This window comes from Lasioglossum baleicum, chromosome 12 (assembly GCF_051020765.1).
Source record: "Lasioglossum baleicum chromosome 12, iyLasBale1, whole genome shotgun sequence".
NCBI classification, from domain to species: Eukaryota; Metazoa; Arthropoda; class Insecta; order Hymenoptera; family Halictidae; genus Lasioglossum; species Lasioglossum baleicum.
Genome location: NC_134940.1, coordinates 9,858,455 through 9,877,370, shown reverse-complemented (window position 1 = coordinate 9,877,370; position 18,916 = coordinate 9,858,455). Strand labels below are relative to the sequence as shown.

The following is an 18,916-nucleotide window of genomic DNA, read 5'->3' as shown; positions in this document are numbered from 1 at the left end:
TGTTTACTATAATAATAATAATAATAATAATAGTATTTTATTTCCCATTTCGGGGTACAAACGCGGACCTCCGCTCCGCTTACAAACTTCACCTTCCTTATCTCTTCATTCTTAACTTAAATTTACACTTAAACACGAGAGAGAGAGAGAGAGAGAGCACACCGTTCACTCATTCCTCACACATTCTTCTTCACTCATTCACACACTCTGGACCCCCGGTTCCGCTGCTCATCCTTTCTCTCATCTCTTCCACTCTCTTCATCCATACTGTTGGCTGTTTACTATATGAACTAAACTATCGAACGATTAACGAAGAAAACACGACCTCATTAGTTCGAAAACGAGTGCAAAGTTAATTGATTATAACTTTGCGAGGGCGATGAATTTTCATATAAATGCTTTCCCGACATAAGGGATAAATGTCTGTCATCGACAGACATGGTGCGACTAGACTCCTGTCTAGCTTTCAAGGATGTGCGCACCACACACATGGAATTTAATAGGCCAGCGCCTATTTTATTCCTTCTTCGAGATTTTATGTCGGGAAGCAAAGAGAAAATTCGCTCGGCCTCGGCATTCGAGTGCGGAAGACATCTGACCGTGTTTATTAGAGAAGTTAAAAGGGGGAAACGAAGAACATGATTCGGGTCTGTTTGGTTACAGATGTCTATCCACATATCGTCAAAAGACAGATTCGACCATTGGTCCCTCTGCGACCGGGAAGTGCCGTAGTACAAGAAGTCCCACTTTTTTTGTAGATCTACGGCACTCCAATTCCCTAATTTATTAGCGACAGCTACGAGATTTTGAAAAGTTAAATCTCTGTCGCTGTTAAATAGGGAATCGGGCGATTTGAAGACCGTCAATTGTCTGAGGAAAATATCGTCATGAGGAAGACGATTTCTCAATTCATTGCATAAGGTCACATAAAACCTTAAGCAATTTTTCTTTAAGGTGAACACCTCAACTTCCGCCATTCCATCCCTAACTGCCTCTTCCAAATAATCGTGGCATCTGGAACCAAGCTCCACTTGATCTAGTGGAACTTGATTTGATTCCAACGAGAAATCTATCGCCCTCACCTCGCTAAGCCAATCCAAAAGCGCTGGTTTTAAAATCAATATTAGCAGATTCAAGAGAATGACTTCAAAGAAAAGATAAGTATAAACTATACTATAAAGTTATACATTAATATTTTATTCTATACTTTGCAATCATGACTTTAACTAATTTCTTTTTTTGTTATGTTGTAGAAAGGCAGGGACCATTTAAAATCGATTTTCGTAACCGGAGATGTATGAAACTTGACAAATGTGTTTGAAATTTGTGTTTTATTTGTCTAGTTTCATACTTAACGACCTGATATATGTAAAATGTCGTTACAATAATTATGTGATTACCAAAATTGTTAGGAGTGATGCACATATGTATATTGAAATATAACGTAAATAAAATATTTTATATTGCATTATCAAGTCTGTACATTATTTTTCTGATTATAAAAATATTCAGTATTACATAATACATCAACAAAGAAGTATCGAAAAAATTGATTTTGATTTTTTAACAACGATACAATTTATAAAAAATTCTGAGAAAAATTAAGGACAATTGTTTCAATAATATCGGACTAATGAATTTTTATAAAACTGGTATCTCGAAAAGTTCAATACGAAATATGCATTTTCTTCGAATGTTTCGAGATTTTCAATTTTTTTAAACATGTCTGCATAATCTGAAAAATCTGAAAAAAATCTCAATCATGTGTGCTATTAAGTGGAATATTTATAAATTTTTTCGTAATTGTTTATTGAGCATGGTTCGACTAAAAATCAATTTGTGTTGGGGGCCTTCTGGACTACCTTAACTTTAAAAATCAACGAGAAAAATTTTTTAAGAAATACAAAACATATTTTAGGATGAACCATTAAACCCGGTTTTTAAAAAAAAAATTTAGTCCAAATTTCGCTTCGATATCTTTTTTAGATCAAAAGTTATAGCAAAATGTGCACCGCGCCGCGCCGCGCCGTCCCGGGATTCAAATGCGCGCCGTCTCCAGATCCCGACTTTCCGACTCGTGCTTCCGAAACTTCGGCAACATGAAAATTGGTGAAAATCGAAGGAACGCGTCGCCGACGCGTTCGGTCGAGCAGGTAGTCACACGGACATGGTAGAGGTACGCTTGTTTGTGTAGCGCGCGTGCAATCGAGCATGCACTCACACGGGCAGAGTAGAAGTACGTTCGTGTGTAGCGCGTGCGCAGCAGAAGCTACGGCGAGGACGGTCCGTCAGAGAGGGGGAACCTGTGCTGGAGGGGAAGCGTCCTCGCGTCCCCGATTCTGGCATCACTGGGTGCAGCCCTGGTTGTCTGGGACTATTTCCAAGTTCTAACTTTATTTCAGGTAACTTTTGTTGCACAAGTTCTGGATTTTGATTTGCAAGAGTAACAAGCAACTCCTTCCTTTCTTTTAGCGGAATAGAGAATCTATTAATTAGTAATTTAATATAACCTACAGATTCAGGTATGGTAACTTTTGCTTCATCTCTTGTGTAATCATATTGTAGTGGTGCTCTAGACATTTCTTTAATATATTCACCTTCTTGATCTTTGTCTAAGTATTCTTGCTTCAACACCCTATCGACTTTGGTTGAGACTATTTCAATAAATTCTTTATCACCTGGTACAACTCCGCCTTCAGGTAATGTCTTCTTCATTACACTTCCTTTTTCATCTTCGGTAAGACTGAGTAACCTTACTTTCATCTGGTTGTCTTGATATTGTTTAAGCAGTTTAGGTATATTTTCCATATAAGAAGTTGCTGCTTGTTTTAACTCATCCTTATTAGCTTTTACATCTTCTACTAGTTTATTAGTAATAAAATTTGTTTGATTCACTGCTACTTTTTCATGGGTAGATTGCTTACCATTAACAACTTTTTGTAATGCATTATCTTGCTCTTCTTGTTCTTTCTCAGGAATTAAGCCATGCTTAAATAAAAATTCTTGCATTTCAGGAGAGTGGTAGAAATGAGATAACCCGTACCCTTCTTCATCTTTTTGTAAGTTAATTAAAAAAGGGTATTTGTCGGATTGTTCTAGTATATGTTTAACTAAAATTCCATTATTGTCTATTGTTCTTACATCAAAGATTATCTTTTTTACACTGTCTTCATCTAGGTTAATAGATTGATTTTTGAAATATGCTTCTATTAATTGGTCATACAACTTGTCGCATATATCGTTTATAGCGAAATTACGTTCAGGTTTTCCTACTTGCAGAGTTTGACACCTTGAATATTGAGATTGAGCAAGAACCTCCACATCTTTACTATTAATACTGTCAGTACTCAAATTAATGTATGCTTTTTGGAGAGTTGGAGACTCAATCAGAGCCTTTATACCCTCAAAACCAATATTGTTACCACTCAAGTCAAGCAATTCAAGTTTTTGTGGAATTTGAGATTGAGCCAAAGCTCTTGCACCATTACAGCCAATATCGTTACCATTTAAATAAAGAACTTCAATATTCTCTAAAAAAAGGACTAGAGCTTCTATACTTTGGTCATTAATTTTTTTAAATGACCAATCAAGGTTTGTAATACTTGGGTCATTTTGTAAAGAGCCTACTAATTCTTCTATATTGACATTAACTGAGCTAAACATTGTTACACCACATTACATAACATATTTAAGTATATAGCTTATTTCATAATTGTCAACCTCACCACTCAACAATAAAAACTTTACAGGGCTCAAACAATAAGGTTTGTTTCTTCTTCAGTAGTTCTTGTCCATTTTTAACTAAGTTTTATAATGCATGTATTACTTTGTAAGAAGTGTACTAATTTGTTTGTATTTATTGTGGTAATACGGAAGATAAAACGTGACCATCTCTGACATATTCCTCAAAACCCATCTTTTTTGCCTTCTAAGTATTAACCTGTATTTCAGCATCGTTGATTGCTAATAAATTATGTAAAAACCTATAGAGAATATTAGATTCCTTAGCGTCATAAAAATTTTAATCATTTACTTTCTTCAAAAACAGTACGTATATTTGCGAGAACTTTTTACATAAAAACGGCGTTGTGAAAATAAAAACATAAAATTGTTGCAACGAAGCTAAGCAAGCTAGTTCATATGTAAATTTGGTAAAAATAGGCTAATATAGCTGATTTTGTGATATAGTAGAATTATTATATAGAAAAGTTCGCACAGAACAAGCGGTAGACCAACGCATTCCAAAAAAACTTCTTCTCAAGGTCCTTGATTTTGACCACTCGAAATAGTTATTTTACTTAAGTTGTTAATAATTAATATTTAAAGAGTGAACATTAGTTTATTTAAAAATAATAGGAAAACTTATTGAAGTTCTGTGTTTAAAAAGATTCAACCACTATGGATTGAAATCCATAGATTGAGAGAGAGCATGGAACGCTAATTTTCGACGTGAAAGTCACCAAATTTGTCTTCTCTTTTAGAGTGATTCTCAATGTAGTCCTTTATCATTTGATCAGTCACATTTCCGGTAGTCCTGACAAAATAGCCAACTGCCCACAAATGATTCCCCCAATATTTTTTCTTCAATTCTGGAAAACTCTGCTGTATTTTCCTCGAGCACCTTCCTTTTATCAGTTGTACTAATTTGCTGATACTCAAATATGGTGGTACTGAAACATATATGTGGACATGGCTTGATGCTACTTTACCTCTGATAATTTCTACTTGGTTATCTCTACATACTGCTTGAATTATCTCTCTTGCTTTTAGCCCTATGTCTCCAACAAGAACTGGGTATCTGTATTTAGTAATCCATACTATATGATAAGTGCAATCGTATACCGAATGACTACTCTTTCTATAATATTTCACATTCCTCTAAATTTTTCACCTTTCAAATTATGTTCTTGAATGGATGGATGGACTTCAAGTCCAGGGTTTTTCTCCCAAATTTGGGACAATAAAACTAATGTAGATCAATTTGCAGCCAAAGAGATTGTCGAAGCTAAGGTTAGCTCTGAAAAATTAGCTGAATATTTGTTTAACGCAAGTGGTTTAGGTGATAGTATAGATGTGTCAAGGACGGTAGTCAATAACATAACTCAGCACATTTTGAATACTAAGATAGATGAAATAGGGAGAGCGGTTGTGAAAGATAATGAAAATAGAGAAATCTTAGCAAGTAGTAGTGCTTTGCAGGAAGGAGTGGCAGAAAAATTAAGAGAGAACCCAGGAAATACAAAGGGACCAAAAGGAGATCCTGGTCAAAGGGAAGAAGTAGGTCAAGACGGGAAAGGACCAGCACCTGATGTAGTAGCTCAAGAATTAATTAGTAGCAACGTAACTAAATTGGGGCAAGCTATTCTGAATGTGAAAAACAAATTTGGTAATGATGAAAAACCTGCCCTGGAAACTCATCTTGCGAATAACAGCAGCTTTCAGGAATCTGTAGCAGGGAATCAAGATTTAAGAACCGCAGTAACAACTAATCTGAGCAGTGATAGGGATTTTTACAATATTGTAAGAAGAGGTCTTAGTAAAGATGGAGAAAGTCTGTTAATTGATGATGAGAGTTTTTTTGAAATTCCAGATGATCCTAATGGTCCACTTTCTTGGGATTGGTAGATTAATCTATTATGAGACAGGTGCTTCTCACGACCTTTTTTTTGGGAGCTGGAAATAGTTATTTTATTTAAGTTATTAGAGAAATATATTGCTAGATTAATATAGATTAATCTAAAAATAATTTAGGTAAATTTATAATGAAAAGAGATCTTAATTTAACAAAAGATCACAAAATGAGCCTGTCAAGAGGCTTTTCTTAAAAGTTATTTTAGGTTAGAAAATTTTTTTAAAACAGTAATTGACAAAGTTTTAAAAGTAGAGCAGCATGTCTAAAATATATTAAATCTTGTTAGGGGGTAAGTATGGATTACGAAGATGTACAAAAGATATTACTAACGTCTATTAAAGAAGATGATCCTCATAAAGGGTTTAAAGAGTTGGCGATTAAGAGATATTGTATTGCATATCAGGCACTATTTAATAGATGGAATAGCGTAATACTACCGCCTTTTTTAAAGAAAATTCTAGAAGGAGGAAACTGTTGGGAAATTGGTGATAGCTCAGATCATGCTAAGCTTAATAGATATTCACTAGGGAAAAAATTATTAACCTTAAAAACCGAAGATGGAAAGAGATCTCTTCTTGATTCCTTTGATCGCTACAGGATTGCATGCTGGTGTTGTTTCGAGGACGAAATAAGAACTATTTTTGAGAAATTTAAATCAGATCATGATGATGAACCAATAGAGAAAGTGGTTAAAAGGCTTAATAGTGGAGCTTTAATGATTTATTGGTCACACGCTATGAGTAATCAGGAACATCGATTAAAGTTAAATGATGAGCATCCATACATTTATGCCTTTAAATGTGCAATGCTAGAAAAGCATGTTGAAGCTTTAGAATTCTTTTGGAGTAAGTTACAGTCGATTGATTGTGTATCTCCAAAAAGGAAAGAAGATTTATTAATGGAAGTAGCCTATAATAAAGGACGTTTTTCTACTGATGATGTTGGTATGGTTGATTTTTGCCTACGTCATCTTGATCCTAACAGATATCATGAATTATTAAAAAGAGATTTTAAACAAAATAAGTATCATTATACGTTAAGTACGCTCACAGGAAGTTACTCCTTTGAAAGTGCCAAAAGCTTGTTTGAGCATTTGGAGCCAGAATGTTTATCTCCTGAAAAATATTCTGTACTAATTTTTACAGTGTTAGATTCAATTACCTCTGCACCAGGTGATAGTTTTATCAAATCTGGTAGTGATATGCTTACCTCTATGTGGAATCGTCCTGGCTTTGAGTCTCATAAACAACACTATTTAAATAAGCTAAGCGAACAACTCTCATCAACCAGAGATTTGGTTGCTTCTCTTATTAAGGAAAATAAAGCTGTTAAAATATTATCTGAAATTGTTAACTCCCTTAGCCAAGAGCAAATGTACTCTATTATGGAAGAAGATAAATCAGAATATGAGCTGTTTATGAGAGTTAGAAACACGCAATTGCATCGTGGGGCAGGTGATAGTCAGTTGCCAACTTCATCATTAGATGTAGAAACTATACAGCAAAAGGTGACTGATGTTAGAAGCAAAGTATAGTGTTTCTGTTTTTGGAAATTCAATTACTTAGACTTAAACGAAAGCATGCAAAGAGTTTAATAAGAGTAAAAATTGTAAAAGGTTAAAATCAGGAGGAGGTTATGGTTGATAACAATCAACAACAAGAAAGACCACAAGATTTTGAGCTAATGGAGTTACTTTTTGGTAAGGTAGATTCTTCAACTTCTGATTCAGTGGATCTACTCGATAAATCTTTTGAAGCAAGATATCAGTCATTGGTTGATCAAATACAATCTTATTTGCATTCCAGTGAAAAGCCTGGTTTTTTTCCTCATAGGTTTTTAGGTTGGTTTTTCAGTGTGTTAGATACTAAGCTTAACGATAAGCTAAGCATAAGGAAGTTATATTTTCGTTTTGAAGGGGCAAGAACTTTAAAGGTTGTAGCAGAAACAGAATCCAAAACGCATGTTTTTATTTTTACTGAAGATATAGAAGCTCAATGTTCTAATTCTCCACAAACACGTACTAAGAATTTTGAATTCACCACAGGTGAGTGGAAGAATGTGATGGGTAGAGATTACACTCCATTAGACGAACGTAAGCTTCAAATTGATGTGATAAAAATTTTGAAAGATAAGTATGAGTTAGTAAAAAGCAAGCCAAAGTCAGACAAGGAATATATATATATTATTTATATCTGAAGAACAACGTATTGGAGTGTAAAGCTAAGGATATATTTAGAATTAGTGTTCAAATAAATTGTAATAGAACTTTATTATTATAATAACAGATGTTGACAAGATTAAAGTCAGTAATTGAATGAATAAATGAACGGAAAAACATACAATATTATAAATAAAAGAACATTAATACCTAGCAACATAAAATCAATAAAAAAGAAAGATATAAACAACAAAGATCAAAGTTAATAAATTCAAAATATCGGTCGTGGACAAAGAATTTGTTTCCTCCTTCTCGAAGCGCCGGAAGCGCCCAGGCGGTGCGCGGGAGAAACATCATGTCGCTGAGACGCCAGTTGTCAGCAGTTGTCAGCCGTCATTATTTTGACAGAAGTCCAAGTTACCTTCTAACCTGTACCTCGATGTCTAGATCTTGCAATCGATATTGACATTTTCGATTCATGCTGCGTCCTAGAAAGCTCTCGCATGAAATATGTACTTGAGGCATCTTTAAAGTAAATAGAATCGCAGACTTGATCATAAAAGAGCGATGATCGAGGTTAGAATTATGAGTAGCCGATACCCGTTCGCACAGAAGTAGGAAGAATTTTGTATTGAATTGAAATCGAGAAAAAATGGGTCCTCCACCGGTGGTAACGGGGATATCGCCCAAGGAAGGACCGCCAGGAACCCGCGTGATCGTTCGGGGCGAATTCCTGGGAAACAAAGTTCAAGATCTTGTAGGTTAGTATCCACAGATGAAACCACTTAAATCCCTCTTTCTAACAAAAATGATGTAGTACTCTAACAATATCCAATGTTCGTAGGCTTAACAATATGCGGGTGCGATTGCCTTTTGTCTGCCGAATGGAAATCCAGTAACAAGATTATAGCTCGGTCGGGACCTTGCAAAGGTCGTGGGGACATCATAGTTACGACTAGAGCCGGTGGGCAAGGGACATCGACAGTACAATTTCGTGGTTACCACGAAACCATAGGACCTATGAAAGAGTCAGCAGTGTGGGTGGAAGAAGCTCCGTTGCAAAGTTTTGTCTGGGGGAGGAGAACTCTCTCCCCCACAAACTATCAGCAAGAAGACCCTCTAGGTCTGAGCGTAGAGGGCAATGAGTATGTTCGCTTAACAACTATTAATCGACGCAAATGTTTTAACGTGTTCCCTTGCAGCAAAAAGTTTCCTGAAGACGAGCTCATAGAACTTTTCGGTGAAGGTAGCGGCGATCTTACCAATGAGAAGTTCCATCCTGGTTGGTTTCTATTGCAACACCATCATGCTACCACTTTTGAAGATTTAAAAGCTGGTTTAGCATATCTTAAACGAAAAGTCAATTCCCAGAAGGAGGGTCAATTATCATTTTTGAAGGTGATCGAATTGTAATTTTCGTCTTTGCTTGCTTATTGTGGTTTGTTATATTTCAGGCTAATGTAGGATCTGTAATGGAACAGTTAGACACGATAATGTTGTTGAAAGAACAATTCGAAACAGATATAAAAACTTATGGTAACGACCCCACCGAGAAATTAGAAAAAGCTATTCAACAATCTATGTCCGAAGCTAACAAACTATTCGACGATGTGTTGGCAAGAAGAGATAGAGCAGACGCAACACGAAATGCTCTGGCCGTAATGCAACGATATAAGTTCCTTTTTTGTATGCCAATTAATATAGAGAAGAATATTAAACGAGGGAATTACGATCTCGTAATTAACGATTACGCTAGAGTAAAGAATTTATTCAAGACCACGGAAGTGGAGGTTTTTAAACAAGTGTTACAAGAAATTGATAATAGAATCGAAAATCTCAAGGTATTTCTAAGAAACAAGTTGGAGGAGATGCCATTGAGTTTGGAGGAACATAAAAAGATAATTAGAAATCTTGTTAATTTGGAGGCTGATGGAGATCCAGCTTGGGATGCAATAGGTATTTACATCGTATCCAATGATAACGTCCTAGTAAATAAAAATATTAATCATTAATTTTTCAGTTTCACACGCAAATTACTTGAAGAAAAGTATTACGGGCTATGTACAGGAAAATTTAGAATCAGAGAATTCGAATGGGGAAGATTCGAATAAATCAAAATCTGCACAGAACAACAAACAATTAAGATCGAATAAATATGAGGACAATAATATGTTTCCGCAAATAATGTGCATCGAAGCGATTTGCGATATCATAGTTGAACAGTTACCAGATCTTTGGAGATTAGGTCAGAGTTATTTTACTGGGCAGCTGCATGTCGCGGTGGACGTAGAGAAACAAACACCTTTCAAAGTAAATTAGTGTTGATACATTAACATTACCGAATGTTGCAACATTTATCTGATTCAATGAACTGTCTTGACACAGAATCTCGTGCTGTCTAGCATGCAACACGCGATGGAAGCTCTGAGAAACATGTGCAGCAACGAACAGGATGCAGTTTGGCTTTTGCATACCTTGCGCAGGATTCGACAAATGTATGCTTCATTGATTCACTTGGATTTGCCAAGCGACGCTCTGGATATTTTTGGGAAACTCATACTGGATCTGAGGTACAAAATACTCATTAAAAATATATTCTGCTATTTTGTTGTATTATAAATTGAATATTTTTTTCACAGATTACAGTGCTTTGCTAGTCTTTTCAAACAAACCGCAGAAAAGATTGGAGCTTTGAACAAAAAAGAAACTTGGCAGATTGAATACGTGAACGAAGACGGCGGTGTCACAAGATTGGTGATTACATTTGTACATCGAAACTTTGTATTTCTTTCTTGATTGAATATGCATTTTTTTTAACTTTGAACAGCCGTATCTATTCGAGGAAATGGTCCTGGATGTCTCGAAACGGGCGCGAGACACCGTTGTCGCTTGTGGTCCTCGCGAAGGTGCATTGTTCGCTAATTCGGCACATCAACAATTGTATTATAACTCTATCAAAGCGTTGTTCACGTCGTTCGCACGATGTTCACAACAGTTAGCGTTCAGTTTTTGCGATGACGCTTTAGAAGATGACGAATCTTCCGTTTCTCAATTAGTTGGCTCTCCTTCCGGCTATAAGAGCAAGGGCAACAAACATCAAGGTCCGGTAAGTCCTTTGATGTCAGTGTTATATGTTTGCCACTACTTCTAGCTTTTCTTCAGACATGGGAACAATGCCTTTTGATTTCGTTGAGTAACATTCGTTACACGTTGAACACGATTCTACCGAAAATTGGAGATGCATTGAAGGAAATGGATTACCCGAGCTTATCGAACGCGGTTGGATGGAACTCTGATTGGACGCAACTGGAGACGTTGGACACCGCCGTTTTGGACGCGTATTTGGAACGCCGTTGTGACCCATTGGTGGGTACAATTGAGCCCAGCATGTATCTGGGTGGCCTGGAATGGGACTTCGAAACTGAACCGACTCACGTGAGGCCGTACGCTCAAGAGATCCTGGCGAATTTAATTGCAGTACACGCAGAAGTATTTGTCGTTTAATCATTCATTTGCTGAACCTGCAGAACAGCTACCTACTCTCCGATTTCGATGACTTTTGGATATATTATAGAAATCGATATTTTGAACAACCTTTCTCTTTCCACAACTACTCACACGCAGAATTCATTGTAGTGGTACCCATCGCTATTATGCAAAATAAAAAATTGTTCCAAAATGTTAAGATTCATAATTAGACTGCGGATCTTTATGCATTTATAGCAAAATTGAGTAGACGAAATTCAAAATTGTTGAAAAATTTTCAAAATTGAAGCTGTCAATATATTATTTCTCCTCTCTTAAAATCATTAAGGGAATAAATAACAATCAATTTAGTTTCTATTCCTTTTGCATAAAGATTCGCAGTCTATTCATAATATATACAAAAATTTGTTTCCGTTATTATTCATTGCATTTTTTCGCAGGTGCGTCGTGTCGCGCCAGTTTTGTTACAACGAGTGTTGTCTCACATTGTCGAGACTGTGGCAGAGGAACTGGCAAGACTGATGTCGTGTGTTACTCAATTTCGACCTGCAGGTATTGTTCAAGCACGAACCGACATCATACTTCTGCGGAATGCCTTGCAATGTTACAGTACAACCAGAGCAAAGTTTGTATCGCTTGTTCGAAATGATGTGTAGCGGTCGAAGTATTTTTTAATGCAACGTTCATTGACAGAAACTTCTTCGAGGAGGCCCTAGACGCTATACCCCAACCGGCCAGCAAAGACGACAGCATGCGCATCGACATGCTGCTGTTGAAAGTGACAACCTCCATGCAACTGCAGTTATCGTGTCTTGCCAGTAATACCACAAATAATAATTCGCAACTGGTAGCCGATCCTAATCGCATTACCACTGTATAGTTACACTAGATACCTTAAGGACCTAATTTATTACACTCGTTATATTTTTATACCGTTACAACGGGACTCTATATACATTATAGTATCTATACTCACTGCTATTGTCATGGATGAACGAGAAATATCACCAGATGTAAAACTGTATAGAACAATACGCGCGATTCTTGCGAAAAAAATAAAACTTGTTTATTACAGAAATTACAAAAATTACAGAAATGTTACTTTGCCGTCTCCGTTTCTTCCTTTTCTTCGGGTCTTTCCACTAATTGTAATACTCCTGTGTCTGCGACTAGCAACACTTTGTCACCTAAAATCCGTAAAAGTTCCAATATATTATTTAGCTTCAAAGGGCTACACACAACTTGATGGGACAAAAACATTAATATTTCGTGCTTCAAGGTGCGTATGCAGCCCCTTAAATAAATTTTCTAGACCCGGACGTTGTATTAACCTGTTTTGAACAGATGTGTGGCATGAGTGGCCGCGATTATACAAGGCAAACCATATTCTCTAGCTATAACAGCTCCATGGCTTATGATCCCACCCAACTCCGTGACTACCCCGCTCAATAGGGTAAAGAATGGACTCCAAGCGATATCGGTGGTGCGTGTGATTAAAATGTCACCGTTTTGTATTTTGTGCGTATCCGAAAAATTTGTTATAACACATGCTCTGTTAAGTACAGAGCCGCCACATACCGGTGTTCCTTGGATCTTTATGGAACCATCGGTAGCTAGCAACCTCTCAATTTGTGAGTCATCCTGTAACATGGCATTGTTAGAGTCTCTGTTGTTAATTAAAACAAAATTGATTCTTTTCACTAAAATAAATGTGACTACCTTTATTGGAATCGGCATACCGGTGTTGAGTTCCGAATACCGAAGTTCTTCCAGGTAGGGATACAGTCTGCGTCTTCGGATGGCTCTAACAAAATGTACAAATGTTTACAAATAAATCACGGAATGACCGTATTTTATAGAATTAGGAGCAGTTTGTCAATTACTTCTGAACAAGCGATGTGTTACGATGGTTTAGTATCTCTCCTATTTCCTCGTTCGTGAAAAAGAAAATTAGGTTCTCGCTGGGTAGGTACTCTTCCAGGATCATCAGTTTCTCCAATCTCCTGTAAGCTAATCTAATCTTATGGACAATGTACACAAATGCCGCTTTTGTCAGCTCTCTGCGTACAACAGCGTTTCTACAAAGGGGCACGATTTTGTTTAAAATCGACCTAATAATCCACGATTTTGGTGTCTTAAGCAAGGCTATCGTTTCCTTCGTGGTCAGCTGTTGTTTCATCTTGTCCAATTCATCCGCTGACGTCATAGTCTGGCGATGATATTGTCATTTAGCGATCTACTAGAAATGATTTACTGTTTCAAGCTCGTCGTTTTACCTGCAGCGTTACGATAAGATCCTCTGGTCGAAGAGACCAAGGCTCCGTCATAAAATCCAATTCTTGAATGCTTCTGTATCCATGCTCTCTAAGAACATTCTCGAATTCCTTTGCAGCTGGCGGACAGTTAATTTTCAACCAATCGATAGCTTTCGTAGGGTTTAGTTTCTGAAATTCCTCGTGAACCTCACACTTCTTAAGGTACTTCACTATTTTCTGAAGTCGTTTTACTACCTGACCACTGATCACATCATTAGCAGAGCCCAGCAAGAGAGCGATATCCGAGAAATGATCAGGCACGAAATCAACGTAGCCACTGGTTAAGAACGACATCGCGAGAATTTGATAAGTGACGCAGGCTCTCGACGATGTTAAGTGATGCAAAAGTATCTAAAAATTATATGTGTTTTAATGCCCACTTACAATGCCCAGCAACAGCTGACAACTTACATCGTAGTATTCGGAAAAATGTTTACTAATTTCATTATATAAACTGTAGGCGGTGTCAAAGTCCTCAGGGTTTAAAACAATACTTTCGCGGATTCGTATGGCAGCCTTTGCTGAAGCATCACTCTTGAGAGCTTCTATAAACATATCGTAGAGTTTACGAAATCGTAAGTAAGTAGAGATATCACCGTTTCTTTCAAGTCCGATTTTATGTATTTCCGGCGTTATCACTAAGTGTCCAGACACAGCCATGTCGGCTACTTTAGATATAAGTGAAATGTTCTTGCCGACTTTTTGTACGAACATCTGCAATGATAAGCAACTATTGTTTCTCTATCTTAAGGGGGTAGACTCGTTTCTCCAAGGTTGCAAGGGTGCGGGGTGCGCCTTCTCATTTCTCGATAATGCAAAGGTGGGGGTTTTTCAGTAGTCAAAAGAACTAGATAAAAGATCAATTGAGGCTGCGTTCGCTCTCAAACGTTCTATTTTTACGTTTACTAGCCATAATTTGCATTAATCGGCAGCATGTAAATAGCTGTCGCAGCTTTATGAAAATAGCTAACAATTAGATAATGCAAATTACGCCTCGTAAACGTAAAAATAGGACTTTTGAGAGCGATCGCGACCTAGATGGATCTTTTATCTAGCACTTTTGACTACTGAAAAACCCCATCTTTGCATTATTGAGAAATGAGAAGGCGCATCACGCAACCTTGCAATCGCTCCGTCTGGTCGTCCCTTTTGCACACACATTACGACTCATTACTGGATAAGCAAACGGGACAACAGGACGGAGCGTGGTCGGCGGCCTTCATGAAAATATTGTGAGCTGCTCCGTAGAATAACTTACATTGTAATAGTTTAACATGCATCTAGATGTTACGATGGTTATCATGTTTCGGTCAAAAACTCCACAGGCAAGATTGCATACATCATTGAAACGAGATGTGTATAAAGACATTGACAATGGCGACAGTGGATACGGTAGTACCTCGCTTATATTTGCAGTTGTTAGTATATCGATATCGCTGGGCACTTCTGTGTCTAATTCGTGAATCAACTCGAAATCTGTCCAGGTGTACAAAGTAGTGATCGGTCTTGCTTGGAGTAAATAAATCTGCTCGCCAACTACTGCCCATTCTATGTCTCGAGCGCTACCAAACAGATTTTCTAAGTAGACTCCAATAGCTGCCAGTCGCAAGGAAATTTCTTTGGAGATGCAGACTTCTTTGCTTTCCTGCTCGGTCAAATCAACTGTAATCAAGCCGTCGTCGCTCGTCACCATCTTCTGCTGTTTATTTCCTGGCGTCGAACTCTCTACAGTCAGTTTATCATCCAAACTCTTGCGAACTATTATCGTATCTGGTTCAACTGCGGCTGACACCACCGTCTAGACAAAGACAGCTCAGTATTGACTAATATTATACTGTCAAGGTCATCGTTTAGGTTGGTCAATACATTAGGTTGGCATATACAACAACCTAATACATTATTACTGTACCTCTCCTAAACCATAATTGGCAGTGATAACAATATTTGAAGGATCTCCGGTTGTCGGATGTCTGGTGAACATCACACCAGCAGCTTCGGCCTCAACCATCTGCTGCACGCAGACTCCCATGGATGATTTAATAAACATGCTATGCTGTTTTCTGGTTCATGTGTTATTCCAAATTAGATTTTAGCGTTTTATATGCAAATAGATAGTCTACAGAGGTGTGCGAGAATTCGAAAATGTCGGATACCCGATGCTCGAGCACAATCCCAAAAATTCTCGACGCGACATTTTCGGGTTCTCGCACACCTCTATTAATTACCGCTAAAATCCCACCTGTATTTGACGCTTTGATAAGAGAATAAGCTTGCCCAACATTTAGCTACGCTTTGAACTATGTTATCAACACCTTGAACACCCAAGTATGTTGAATTCTGGCCAGCTGCTGAAGTTTCATCGTTATCTTCGCCGATAGCGCTTGACCTTATCGCGTATTTATGTGGCTTATTACTACCCTCTTCTGCTTCCAAATTGTGTATTGCTTTCAGAATGGATTCCCTTACTTCACCCACCACGGGAGTCGATTGGATAATTTGGACAGCTCTGTAAAAGGCATACAGTGGACATTGTGTATATGTGCATCCATTGAACGTCGAAGTAAAGAACTAATTTACCTATCGCAGCATTCTTGCAAATCACCATCCTTTCTGCCAACGCTAACATGTTCAATATCTTCGATCGCCTTTTGCAATGATTTATGTGCACGCAGTTGTAATTCCAATCCGAAGACAGTGATGCAAAATCCTTTTGCCACTACAAACTGTAAACCATCCATGTGATTCGCGATTTTTGAAATCAACATAAGACACTACTTACGTCTGCGTCTTTAATCGAAGTTGAGATCGCGAGCGAGAAGGCCTTCCCGCCGACGATGTTTTCTCTTTGGCATTTTTCGTCGTCGAAGCGCAACACATAATCACTCATTACCACGTGAACGGAGAGCTGTTTTAAATACTGCAACTTTCTAGGTGGCTGACTCGGCCCATTGTACGAATTACATAGCTGCAGCAGTCCAAAGCCTATTACGAAATGTTACATTACAATCTTAATTTGTAACCACACATGCTTTCGGTAAAAATACCTGGTCTTCCGTTGAGTTCCAATTTCACAGAAATAATCTTGTTTTCCCAGTCCCATGGCTGACCATAGTAAAACATCACCGACTCGTTAAACTTCATAAGAAGATTATAATCTTTACCACGAGCTGGAGAGAAAATTTATAAATTAAATTTTACAATTTAAGTATGCAAACTTTCATACTGAATTAAAACGTGACCAACCTGTGAACCAAATTCTATGCTCAGAAGGGCTCATCAACTCCTTTTGCGCGAAGTCAGACAAATTGAATTCCATTTTGTCTATCTCGAGAGTCTCTTCGTTGTTATCTCGAAATTGGCCACATTGTATTCTGTAATTATATAAAGAAACATCAACAGTTTGGTCGGAAATTATGCATTGTTCAACTTACGTCGGGAAACAGTGTTTTGTGCTGCTCGTATCCAGATAAAACAAGGCGCCATACATCATAGAGCCAAACAAGGTAGCAGATTTGTTGAACTCATAAGATTCATGGTTTCCCCAACGATGCTGATGGAGCCCTCGCAAAAATAATGTAGAATTGGTTCCGTCGTTGTACCCTACCTCGCCTATCATAGAACCAATGTAATCGGTACCTGTGTAATCCAGTTGTTTTCTGAAAAGGTTGAATAATCAGCTATAGAATAGTCAGGTGACTACGGAATAATTTATAGAAATAGAGGTACATCTTGTTCATCCACTCGGGACTTCTCCATGGTTCACGAGCTAGCACATTCGCGTGTAGTTTCGGACTCCAGTCTTCTGGCCATCTCTGTGGTATGGCATGTACAATAAATCTAAATGAAAAATAGAATATTTAATATTTCGATATTAAATAGACATATAGAGATCTATAATAGATCTACATATTTACAGGCAGTTCAAGCGAACGTGTTGAACATTTTCATTGTTGCATTCGTCGCCTTGATTCAGATTCCTCAGCATGCCATTGTAAACTATTCTCCAACGTTGATGCGCTTGCAGCAATTCAATTTTAAGACCCGCTGTCGCCCATTCCTGATTGAAACTGCTGACCATCGTAGTGTCAGGGTTGCCTGAAAAATGTTTAAAATTATTTGGTATTTTATGTTTAGCATTAGGGGAGTTATTGTCTATATTATCGCACCGGGTAGCACGTAGAGACGACCATCGCTTGTTGCAAGATGCAACGTCACTTCCACAGTCTTGAATCCTCTATGGGCAAATTTAATTAATAACGAGTTCCCTTTCTGATCGGCACCGTAGAAAAGCATGCTGTTGCTGCTCTAGAAAATAATAAAAATGACTGTCAAACGAATTAAAAAATTACAAATACGAATAATACAAACTATTCTTGCTTACATTTTTGTTCTTTATTCTTGGAGTCTCTAGTTTGTTGTTTCTACAATTGGTCGACGTCACTACCTTCTTTTTTCTCATTCTGAGGAAAAATTCAGCTAGCCAGCGTTTTAGTAAAAAGTGTATACCTAAAATTATTTTCAATTGTTTCAGTCTCCTGCTATTCGAAAGTCTGTTTTGTTATTACAGGATAATGTACTTACTTGGAAGTTCGTGCATTGAACTCGAACATGACGCCTTCCTTCGCACAGTTTTGTTCAACCAAAGGTACAACAATAATGGAGTGGCGACGGAAAGTGCAATTTTAATAATAAACCAAACGTTGTCCATGTTAATTTTGTATTTCATTCAAAAATAATCACGTATCAAATATCAGTAACGATTGAATTAGCGTCCTATGAAAACGAAGCACGTCCCACTGTGTATAAGACCAAAATGAGTTAATTCTACCTTAGCAATTATATACTGACCCCTGTCAAATAAATACTGTGTTACTTAACTATTGCGTTACAACAGAATAGATAAAAATAATTAATTATCAATACTAATTCTTTATGAATATGCATGGAACACCGAAATGTATGATTTCAAATGCCGGTTAAGCAAATCGGCTTGTAGAATGTCCAACGGTATACTTGCGACGTATGTTGTACCTGCAATTCTCGTTGAAGATTATGTAACAAACTCGTGTACACTTGAGCGATTGACGATCGAGCGTCAAGCAGAAATTTTTATATTTCACAACGCCAATATTCACGAGATTAAATGAAGTTATATACAATTCTATACAATGTCTTATCTTATAAAAGTGTTATCTCAGAATCCGTAATTCGTTATCTTAAGTCATCTAATAAAACACCAATTTGCAAGCCACGCAACGATATGGTTAGTTTCAATTATCGCGTACGGATTCTGTGCGAAGAAACAGTGATGACTGTGCGGATCTT

The 18,916-nt window shown here is 37.4% G+C and overlaps 4 protein-coding genes across 9 annotated transcripts; 3 read left to right on the top strand and 1 right to left on the bottom strand.

Annotated features, from left to right (window-relative positions):
- The first annotated feature begins 4,911 nt into the window (after positions 1 to 4,911).
- Positions 4,912 to 6,556, top strand: LOC143214281 (uncharacterized). The gene is made up of 2 exons (XM_076435104.1): positions 4,912 to 5,520; positions 5,591 to 6,556. Exons 1-2 carry the CDS (start codon positions 4,912 to 4,914, stop codon positions 5,681 to 5,683), a joined length of 702 nt encoding a protein of 233 aa, XP_076291219.1. The 3' UTR covers positions 5,684 to 6,556.
- LOC143214271 (uncharacterized) lies at positions 5,928 to 8,211 on the top strand. 3 transcript variants are annotated; one of them, XM_076435080.1, is made up of 3 exons: positions 5,928 to 7,139; positions 7,248 to 7,331; positions 7,438 to 8,211. In XM_076435080.1, the coding sequence occupies exons 1-2, from the start codon at positions 5,928 to 5,930 to the stop codon at positions 7,314 to 7,316; spliced, it is 1,281 nt and encodes a 426-aa protein (XP_076291195.1). In that variant the 3' UTR covers positions 7,317 to 7,331; positions 7,438 to 8,211. The 3 variants fall into 3 exon arrangements, with proteins under 3 accessions (XP_076291195.1, XP_076291193.1, XP_076291194.1); XM_076435078.1 differs by lacking the exon at positions 7,248 to 7,331 and having other exon boundaries at positions 7,341 to 8,211; XM_076435079.1 differs by having other exon boundaries at positions 7,248 to 8,211.
- Sec5 (exocyst complex component secretory 5) lies at positions 7,797 to 12,354 on the top strand. The gene is made up of 11 exons (XM_076435062.1): positions 7,797 to 8,551; positions 8,635 to 8,935; positions 8,993 to 9,188; positions 9,245 to 9,746; positions 9,811 to 10,100; positions 10,176 to 10,360; positions 10,430 to 10,544; positions 10,618 to 10,896; positions 10,953 to 11,279; positions 11,717 to 11,901; positions 11,970 to 12,354. Exons 1-11 carry the CDS (start codon positions 8,443 to 8,445, stop codon positions 12,154 to 12,156), a joined length of 2,676 nt encoding a protein of 891 aa, XP_076291177.1. The 5' UTR covers positions 7,797 to 8,442; the 3' UTR covers positions 12,157 to 12,354.
- Positions 11,972 to 18,863, bottom strand: LOC143214259 (rifampicin phosphotransferase-like). 4 transcript variants are annotated; one of them, XM_076435047.1, is made up of 20 exons: positions 18,470 to 18,863; positions 18,173 to 18,387; positions 17,973 to 18,097; positions 17,758 to 17,896; positions 17,506 to 17,686; positions 17,318 to 17,428; positions 17,023 to 17,247; positions 16,835 to 16,962; positions 16,636 to 16,758; positions 16,371 to 16,573; positions 16,169 to 16,314; positions 15,831 to 16,097; positions 15,501 to 15,651; positions 14,850 to 15,389; positions 14,003 to 14,305; positions 13,553 to 13,942; positions 13,160 to 13,485; positions 12,996 to 13,080; positions 12,608 to 12,917; positions 11,972 to 12,463 (listed from the first exon to the last, which is right to left on the bottom strand). In XM_076435047.1, the coding sequence occupies exons 2-20, from the start codon at positions 18,315 to 18,317 to the stop codon at positions 12,375 to 12,377; spliced, it is 3,987 nt and encodes a 1,328-aa protein (XP_076291162.1). In that variant the 5' UTR covers positions 18,318 to 18,387; positions 18,470 to 18,863; the 3' UTR covers positions 11,972 to 12,374. The 4 variants fall into 4 exon arrangements, with proteins under 4 accessions (XP_076291162.1, XP_076291163.1, XP_076291161.1 ...); XM_076435048.1 differs by having other exon boundaries at positions 18,623 to 18,863; XM_076435046.1 differs by having other exon boundaries at positions 18,173 to 18,863.
- Positions 18,864 to 18,916: the final 53 nt, after the last annotated feature.